The sequence below is a fragment of the Eucyclogobius newberryi genome, unplaced genomic scaffold, assembly GCF_026437365.1.
Source record: "Eucyclogobius newberryi isolate DKJ021-1_F unplaced genomic scaffold, fEucNew1.0.hap1 SCAF_17, whole genome shotgun sequence".
NCBI classification, from domain to species: Eukaryota; Metazoa; Chordata; class Actinopteri; order Gobiiformes; family Gobiidae; genus Eucyclogobius; species Eucyclogobius newberryi.
The window spans coordinates 7,639,233-7,649,025 of NW_027315801.1; the positions used below are offsets into that span (position 1 = coordinate 7,639,233).

The 9,793-nt window shown below is 41.1% G+C and overlaps 1 protein-coding gene across 1 annotated transcript; it reads left to right on the plus strand.

Moving 5' to 3' along the window:
• The first annotated feature begins 313 nt into the window (after nucleotides 1–313).
• Nucleotides 314–9,550, plus strand: sarnp (SAP domain containing ribonucleoprotein). The gene is made up of 11 exons (XM_072448881.1): nucleotides 314–423; nucleotides 2,115–2,214; nucleotides 4,239–4,282; nucleotides 4,411–4,481; nucleotides 5,002–5,050; nucleotides 5,526–5,599; nucleotides 5,807–5,844; nucleotides 6,990–7,015; nucleotides 7,104–7,172; nucleotides 7,519–7,602; nucleotides 9,440–9,550. The coding sequence occupies exons 1-11, from the start codon at nucleotides 391–393 to the stop codon at nucleotides 9,479–9,481; spliced, it is 630 nt and encodes a 209-aa protein (XP_072304982.1). The 5' UTR covers nucleotides 314–390; the 3' UTR covers nucleotides 9,482–9,550.
• The last annotated feature ends 243 nt before the right edge of the window (nucleotides 9,551–9,793 follow it).

A 9,793-nucleotide genomic window follows, 5' to 3' on the forward strand; every position in this document is an offset into this window, starting at 1 on the left:
TAAGTATTGCTCGTCTCAGTGCAAATCTGTGGGAAACTCTGTGTTTTTAGGGTCAATATCTTTTTCAAACACGTTCTCTACTGGTTTTATTAATTTATTTTTATGAAATCATGACAAACCGGTGTATACAAACCGTAGGGGGGCGGGTCTCAATAAACAGGTTCAATAATAGTCACTTAATGTACAAAGAGAATAAAAAAAACTAAAACTGTATAAGAAACAAACAAACTACAACAAAAAAAAGAACAAGAATAAACAACAAACAGCTGATATTGCACAGCACTTCCTCCAGCGGCCACACGGTGTCTCTACTCGCCTCAGAGCGCCTCATGTCCGGCTTCAGCAGCAGAAGGAGCCGCTGCTGCTCTGTGATTGGACGAAGAGGAAAACATGGCTGAAGTCATAGAACTGCAAAAGCTCAAGGTTTGCCCGCTTTATTTACACTTTTTAACGCGGTAAAGCGACTCTCCGCGGCCCGAACACGAACCCAGTGAAGGGTTAGATGCAGTGGTGTAGTTTTTACGACAGAAAACGCCTCATGTTTACGTTATTTCACGCATTACGGCTCGCTCGCCGGCGTGTTCACGTTGTTCATTCAGTTAGCCTGATGCTAACTAGCTGTTGCTGCTACCGCCACGGACTATTCGCGTTTTTAAGCAACTCGTGTTTGAATAAAAGTTTAACTTAAAGTTACATTTGCCGTTTTACTTGCACAAATGATTAAATAATCCATATACTTGCAAAAAGATGCGTTTGAAGCACTAATTCATCTTAAAAAGCTTCAGGAAATCGATACATTTTCAGCTGTGCGATGTAAATACCGCGAGATTAGTGCGGTTATTTGCGGGATTTTGATGTTTCCTGAAATTGAGCCTTAATGTTTTAGTGATAATGATTTAAAGACTAAATTATATACATGTTTTTATTTGTACGTTCTTTATTTGGTTTGTAAAAGTTTAAATATGTTCATTTATCCTTTAGCCCCTTAAGCTCATTCATCTCCTGCTCGTTTCCGTGAAAATGCCAATTCCTTTGACTATAACGTTATCAGAATAAGGTTTATTGCCATTTGTCAATGAACAAATATTCACAGACATAGGAACTTGTCCTGGTGATTCATGCAACACAAACGACAAAACATTGAACAATTCATACAAAACACTGAATAGCTACCAGATATATATTAAAAAAGGTAAGTAAAGTTAAAATAATGTTAGGAATAGGCATGATATATACACAAGTAAAATATGGAGAACAGTGCAGTGAGTGCAAATGCTTAGAAAGTGTTCATGAGTCCAACGGCAGAGGGAAAGAAACTGTTCTTATGACGGCAGGTTCTGGTCCGGATGGACCGTAGCCTCCTGCCTGAGGGGAGTGGCCTCTAGCAGAGATGGAAGTTTGCGGCCGATCACCTTCTCAGCAGAGTGCACACTGCGCTGTAGTCTCTGTTTGTCCCTGGCTGTAGCTCCAGAATACCACAAAGTGATGGAGTCTGTGAGGATGGACTCAATGATGGCCGTGTAGAACTGCACCATCATCTCCGCTGTCAGATTGGCTTTCCTCAGCTGCTGCTGCAAGTACATCCTCTGCTGGTCCTTATTGATGAGGGAGCTGATGGCGGGCTCCCACTTGAGGTCCTGAAGTCCACGATCATCTTCACCGTCTCCTGGGCGTTGAGCTCCAGGTTGTTACGGCTGCACCAGGACACCAGCCGGTCCACCTCTCTCCTGTAGACAGACTCATCCCTGTCCGAGATGAGCCCGATGAGGGTGGTGTCGTCGTCATGGTTAGGGTGGTGGTGTCCGCAAACTTGATCGGTTTTATAGAGTCGTGGCTGGAGGTGCAGCAGTTTGTATACAGGGAGAAAAGCAAGGAAGAAAGTACACAGCCCTGTGGAGCTGCACAGCTTTCTATTTTTTATTACTGCAGGTGACCTTTTACTTACAGAAAGGTACACACCGTTACTTTAAACCTTTAGCCATCCACAAGAATGAAAGAAAATTACAGGATTTCACAGCTGTGTGTTCTGTCTCAATAATCGAGAGTAATCGTTAAATCAATATGTTTTTATTATTGTTCATTAGTCATAACCCGCTGCACGTTTGTGTTCGTAGCTGGCCGAGCTGAGGCAGGAGTGTGAAGCCCGAGGCCTGGAGATGAAGGGTAACAAAGGCGAGCTCATCGCCCGGCTGCAGGCCTATCTGAACGAGCACGGTTTGTCCACTTCAAACACATTTTGGTTGTTTTCACCGGGATTAGTTAGTTTAAAATGAAATGCAAGGAGTGTTTTTGCCGAGCGGTTTAAGCCTTGGCGCAGCAGCAGCAGAATTTACTTTGATTTATTTATAACTTTTTATTAACGAGACAAAACAAAATGCAGCAAACAATAACGCAAGCATTTGTCCGTTTAACAATAACAAATAATACATACAACCTGACTTAAACCATAGATAATCACAAAAGAAAAAGCATAAAACGTTATTACGATTTATGTTTTCAAGACAGACATATTTATAATGTAGATTCTGTTGTAACAAATCAGACTGAGCTCCCCCTGCAGGCCCCTTGGGAAAATACACTGTCAGAAAACGCAAAAGCTTTTTCTTTTATCATAATGACCTTTTCACATTGTCAAATATAAAAAAAGTAAAGTCAGGGTTTCTCAGGAGAGTTATCTTTGGGTTGATGTCGTGTTGACGGCTGGTTTTCCGCTCGGCGACAGCAGGGGGCGATGACGAATGCTTGAAACGCTCCAAAAATACATATTTGACCATCTCTGGGACTTAAAAAAGACGTTCAGTCGGGTCAAAATGTTACTCAATTCTGCTTTAACTTGCCAATCTGTTTCTTATGCTTTTGACAGTAAAGAATGCTAATTTAGGCCACTTCTAAAATGCCCTATACCAGGGGTCCCCAACCTTTTTGCACCACGGACTGGAATAATGTAGGTTTTATTTTCACAGACCGGTGTGCCAGTTTATGTCACGGTCAAGTTAACTTGCTCGGAAGTGGGCGGGGCTTAGGCTTCCATTCGATACAGCTCGGAAAAGACGCGTTTGTACATTAAGTGTACCATACCAAAAGATCCGAATTGGAGTAACATAACGTACAGTTACACGTGTCCTCACTGTTCTTCTGACTTGTGGAAGCTCATCAGATAAATATGGCAAAAATAAGTGCATGAAAGTTACAACTCACCACACGCTGAATCAGTGGGGGCCCTGCATGTGTTTCTGTGCAATGAGATGTGATGTGTGTGATGATCTAGGAGTGATGGGAGACAATGACCCCCGCGGTGTGTTTAAGTCCAGTCTGCTCCGTAATTCTGTCTTGTTGCCGTCACGGCGCGGAAAGTAGCACTCAAACTCTTTTAAAAGTAAAAACGGGTGATCGCGTAGCAGTTGCAGAATGCTGGCCCAGGAGACGTGTCCAAAATCCCCGCTGGCTCCTCGTCTGCTCCTCGTCTGCTCCTCACTTGGCCTTTTCCCCTTTGCAAAAATGTTCTTCAAAGACTTTTGTTTTTTACTCATTTTCGCGAGCTTTTGGTCTACTTTTGGGCAGCGCGTTTGATGCGATATGTCCCTAATGACGTATAATGCACGTATCAGTTATGTTCTCATGCAGGACAAGAGCAGAAATATAATATACTTGCCATTATATTTAATTGATTTCATTGGCAATCTCCTATAAGGGTTTTCATTATATATCCACAGATGAGCTTATTAATGTCATGAGGAACAGGCCAAAGTTACGTCAGAGAAGATGCTGTAACTGATCCAGTTTTTGTACGGACCGGTAGCAAACGCGTTGCGGACCGGCACCGGTCCCCGGCCCGGTGGTTGGGGACCCCTGCCCTATACGACAGGAAATTACTTCTAATTAGCCAAAATCATGCATAAATGAAACCAAAAAGACTATATACTGCGTCTTAAATGGTCACGTTTATAATTTTTTGCGGCTTAGGATTGTATGTGACTTGAATCATCACGATAGTCGATGACCAGAATAATCTTGACGTCACCGAGCCTCCGCGTGACACTCTTAACCACATTCTCAAAGTGCACATTCCAGAAACGACAGTTGAAATATGCTTTTGCTCGTTTATTGCCGTCCTGGATGCGGTGCAGAAGGAGCTTTGCAAAACAAACGTGCAAATCGACCTCGAAAGTGGTCGAATTTGGTCTTTGAAAATGCGTTGGAACCCTGTGATTAACTGTGATCTGTTCTTTGTGACGCAGAAGAAGATGTGGACGTGGACGATGTCTTGGCAGAAGACGCAGAGGTAGATCTTTGTGTTCAGAGTGATTCATGTGGAGCGTAACGCCAAAAGCTGCTGTCGTCTTGGTTGAGCCGTGGCGTGATCGTGTTCCCGGTGCTTATGGAGGCGTGTTTGTGTTTTGTGCGTTTCAGGACTTCAGTAAAGCGGACAGCGCCAGCCCGGTGAAGGCCGCAAAAGCTCCGGAAACCACGGATTCAGAAGAGTGAGTGTCACGGATGTATTCGCCTCCCATTTTTTGAATCAGTTTTACAGTGTTGCTTTATTTATATTAAATAATCGAGGAACTTTACGCCGTGGGCAATAATTCACTTCAGTTTACATGATATCCAATGGTTCTGTTCCGATTTGTTGTGAGTAAAACGTCACAATATAGCAATTATTCATGATTGTTATTGAAACTGAGACGGGACAACTGTGAAATGTTTAATTTTCTTTCATTCTCGTGGTCACTGTTCCTCAAGTTTGTGAGCGGTATTACTGAACTTTCGGAAAGACTTAATCGAGTTTAACGTGACAAAAACAAAGGTTATTTACGTTGAGGTCTTTTTTTTTTGGGACGACAGACGGAACTAAAAATACTTAATTTTGCTTGTCACGATTACGTTGTGACCTGAATAACATGATTATCGATTATTAACAGAATATTCTCAACCTCCTTAGTCACTTTAAAGAGCGTTTAGTCATTAAAAATGAGCCGATTCTGACTGTTCTTGTCTTCACAGCGCGGCTAAAAAGGTGGTGAAAATCGAGCCTCCGTCATCGGCGACTGAGGTACGTATAATTATCAGTTTTAGAGTCCTCGTGTGATTCTCGTCCCGTGCAGAGGCTCGTGTCTGTGATTTGGGCCGTTTTAGTCCGTGAATTTAATGCAGATGGATTAAAAAAAAATTCCAACTTTTGGAAACGTTTTGGTGCTTTTGGGTTTAAGTGTGGATCGAGAGGCCGTGTCGTTCTGGAAGTCGACTGTGAAAAAGAACAACGTTTCACGCTAAATGCTAACGACATGAAATACTTAGAATGTTATTGTCATATTTCAGTGCGTGTATCCGCCATTTCCATTGACATCGGACGTGGCGTCGTCGTTTAAATCTTACAGACGCTCCCGGGTAAAGCTAATCCCGTCTGAACAGAGCTTTTGTCAATAAATGCGCCGTCGTCTGAGTCTGTACGTCTTATGGACTAAACAGCGGCTCGTGTGCCGTTTTCTGTCGCCAGGCTCACGTTTGAAAACTGCTTTTTGTTGCAGAGGCTCCAGAAAAGAGCCGAGCGCTTCAACATGCCAGCGACTGCGGACAGCAAGAAGGCCCAGCGCGCCGCCAGGTCAGCCCTGTAGCCCCTTTAGCCGTGTAGCCCTCCCTCTAGCCCTCCCTCTAGCCCTCCCTTTAGCTCCCTCTAGTCCTCCCTCTAGCTCCCCTCTAGTCCTCCCTCTAGCCCTCCCAATAGCCCTCTCTTTAGCGCCCTCTGTTCCTCTTGCACAGTGTGTTTCTTCTCGCTCTTTACTCTGTTTAAATGTTGTGTTTCCTGTAGGTTTGGCCTCCCAGCAGATGCAAAAAGCCCAGCCCCAGGTACTATATTGAAGTTATGTCCATCATTAATATTTCTTTGGTGCTTAAATCTTGTTTATACATTCTGAATCGCTTTTTTATTCCGTTTTTATTTGTTGTAATTAGTGTTGCTGTGATACTACATTTTCCAACACTATTTTGATCAGCTCATAATAATAGTTTACTAGTTCTGCTAAAGCTCAAGATCATTTTAAAACTGTTCTGGAAAAGCCACATTTTAACAGCCCTGTAGTAATGATCTAAACCACTTGATTCCACTAACACATCCCAGTGAACCATGTTTAGAGCTGCATATCTTATATTAAATCTCTTCATTCAAGAGCTCGGGATCGAACGTCTAAAAGTGACTTTTATTCATAAAAAAACATTTATCTAACACAGATGCCTTAGACCACGCGGGTCCAAACCTTTTTCACTGAGGGCCGCATTTTGAATGTTAAACCGTTTGAAATTTAGCCTCCACGCCCTTAATAAGACTTGAAACATTAATATTAGGTTGGCATTACATAAACATGTTTGAATTTGTCCAATTTTACAGTAAAAATCAGTACTTTTTGTTGTTTGGGCCAATTTAGCAGGAAGCTTGAGGGCCAACCAAAATGGGTCAGATGGCCGCATTTTGCCCCTGGGCCACAATTAGGACACCCCTGCATTAGACGAAGCATAATAAAGTTAAGCAGTGGAACGATGAACTACCGGCTCTTTCAGAACACTAAACATGTGTAATCCCTCATACGGCCAGCAGGTTATAATCGACTCTCGTCAAAGAGTTATTCTCAATCTGTGGATCTAGTCTGAACTCTGAGTAAGCCCTGCCCACTGGGCGGAGCCTCCTGATAATAGCAGTCTATTTACAGTTTCACCTGAAACTAATCTTCTTTGTGACCATGGTAACCCTGTAATGGGCCATAAAAGTTAGAAGTTAGCTGTTAGCTGCTGCAGCCCCTCATCACTGATGAGTACCTGAAAAACCTCAGGATGTTCTGTTGTGGACCGGGGCCTCCAAACGCTCTTCTACAGTTTAGTGTTTAATAACGGTAGTAACGTTTTTGATGAACGTCAAACTCTAAATGTGATTATGATGTCACGATTATGATGTCGCGATTATGATGTCCCGATTATGATGTCATGTTTTGTTTCTTCAGGTTCTGTTGCAACTGGAAAAACTCCTGTAAGTTTTCCATATACTTCTTCTACAAACTCATGTTCAAACTTGCATTTTATATTTTTTTTGTTTGACTCTTCTTTTAATCTTTCAGGTGAATGTGGATCAGCTGAAGAAGAGGGCCGAGCGCTTTGGTGGGAACGTGTCCTCAATTTCACAAAAAGTAAATATCTGCTGTTTTCTTCTGTGAATATTGAAAATGCAGATGTTTTGACCTGGTTTTTAGTTAATATCTGTTATTACTGGGTTTGATGTCTTTTCTGTCACGGAGACTTGAGTTTTATTTTAAAGAAACATGATAAAAGCCACTGTAGTCCGGGTGTAGTCCGGGTGTAGTCCGGGTGTAGTCCGGGTGTAGTCCGGGTGTAGTCCGGGTGTAGTCCGGGTGTAGTCCGGGTGTAGTCCGGGTGTAGTCCGGATGTAGTCCGGGTCCAGACGTTTGGTTGGTCCAGACGTTTGGTTTGTCCAGGTGTTGAAAATTACCTACATGTTTGTGTCCTTTTGAACAGATTGAAGAAGACGAGAAGCTGAAGAAGAGAAAAGAGCGGTTTGGCGTTCAGACCGGAGTCACTGCAGCCACGCCTGAAGTGGAGGTACGGGTCTGTGCGCCCCCTGCTGGCAGCATGACAACACGTAACACGCAGTAGCTTCAGCTGAAGTGTAGATCATTTACTGGTGGTTTATCTTCAAATATTACATGGGAAATGTTTAGTTTCATCAGATTTTGAGTTTATAACAATTTAAAATATATCTGAAGTTAAATTCTAAATTACAGTGGATTATTTTTGCAGTATTTGTGTTTTTATCAGTTTAAAAGTTCAAAATGGAAAAACCCTCACAAAATGTTTTAATTCACAGTAAAAAATGTCACATCAAAGTTTAACATGGGGGGGGAAAAACAAAATCTACACTGCAAAATTATCACGACTGAAAACAAACAATTAATGTTACCATCCACCTGCGCGCCGGCGAGCATTTTCCAAATTACAAAAGTACAAAAGATCATCACTTTTATTTCCGTGGTCAATACCAGCAAGTTATACATCATTTTAAAGGTTATTTTCTAAACAAAACAAATATCTCATTGATTGAATAAAATGCCCCAAGAAGCAATTGCCAATAATTTGTGAGAAAGTTTCAACTTTTACAAACGCATGTCCTGTTTGCTGTTTATGACGAACAAAACGGCTTTAATTCTGTACATCCTTGTGCTCAGTCTGTCCATAAGGAATCATTGGAAAAACAATATCCACTTATATTTTTCTTGAAGTTATCCGATTTCGAGATATTGTCAAGTAAACAAAGTTTTCTTCTCTGACATTTCTCCGTCCATAACAAATGACCTGTTTGACTTGTATTTGAATTGTGTTTGGCATTCACAAATTTTTCTGTTCACGGGTTTGTTTTTTTACAGCCGCCGCTGCTTCCGACGCGCGCATACATCTTTTGTTTTTAGCCCTTAGCTAATGCTAACGGTGACGTAGGAGACTTTGACATATTATTCTAGCCAAAGAGCCAAGCTTTCGAATGCGGGGCGGGACTAAGGCCTTATTCACACAGAATCCTCTATATTCTCGTGCGTAAGGCTGTCAGACCCAAGATTTTTCGGCAGGAGGCGACTAGATTTTACGCATCACGTTTTCTGATTTTATTAGCCTTTTGGACTCGCATTTTGTTATATGTATTATTATACCAATACAAAAATAAAATAAAAATATATATTTTTTTCTTTTCACCTCGATATGGGAAATTCATGGGTAAACTCATATTTACACATTGTTTTTTAGCAGTTATAATGAGTATTAGTGGCCTACAAAACATCAATATATGTTTTATGATCATTTTGTCAGTTTGGCACATTTGGATCACTTGTTCCGAATATACTTTTTGATACAAAATGGTCAACAGCACCAAAATGCCTGTTCCCAGAGATCTGAAACTTTACACAGTTGTTGTCAACAAGATAAACATGTACAGTGAACAGCATAAGCACACAATGAAGTATGTCATGCTCAGGACCATTACAAATTGACAAAATTCAGGCGAGACTAAAAAAAGGATGTTTTGTTCATGTTTGGGCTTCTGTAGTGTAAGTTCTGAAGCCCTGACAGTTCATCTGTTCATGTGCACATCTGCAGAAACTAAAAGGCCTAAGCTTTCTAATGATGCATCACACTCACATGCGGGCTGTAAGATCCTCTTTTAATAAGCAATGCCATTTGGGTCTGACCATCGTGCACAGAGCGAAATAGGTGGATGGTAACAGGTTAAAAATAAGCTTTTTCTGCGTTTGAAAATATAAAGTGAACGTTTTGCCAACATTTAAAGCTCAAAATCAGATGAAGTCAGATTTCTTCTACAATTAAACTTGATTGTTCTGTTTTTTTACATGTGTTTCATACTAATAATTGTGTGTTTTCTTTTCCTCAGGCCAAGAAGGTGAAGCGTGCGGAGCGATTTGGAATGGCGTAAACCTTCAAGATTTTTTGTAACTTGATTTCAATATTCAGTTTCTAATCTAATAAATCGTCTCCCTGTGTAAATAGAGTTATTTAGGTCATTGCTTTTTTTTTTATTATTTGTGTTTTAATCAAAGATAATCCGCTATTTTCTTTTTTTTGAATTCCAAAAGTTTAAAATTTTTACAATTGTCTTTGCATAAATATATAGAGACACTGCTGTTTAAATAGTAGTCAAAAGTGTTGTTTTGTGCTTTTTACAACATATTTAAACATTTCTTTTCTGACTAAACCAGGACTAAATTCCCTGACGTCTAATGACACC

Coding starts and splice junctions, on each gene's coding strand:
- sarnp (XM_072448881.1), top strand. CDS start 391: ATGGCTGAAGTCATAGAACTGCAAAAGCTCAAG. Junction 2,215..4,238: donor GGCCTATCTGAACGAGCACG/GTTTGTCCACTT, acceptor TTTGTGACGCAG/AAGAAGATGTGGACGTGGAC. Junction 4,482..5,001: donor GAAACCACGGATTCAGAAGA/GTGAGTGTCACG, acceptor TTGTCTTCACAG/CGCGGCTAAAAAGGTGGTGA.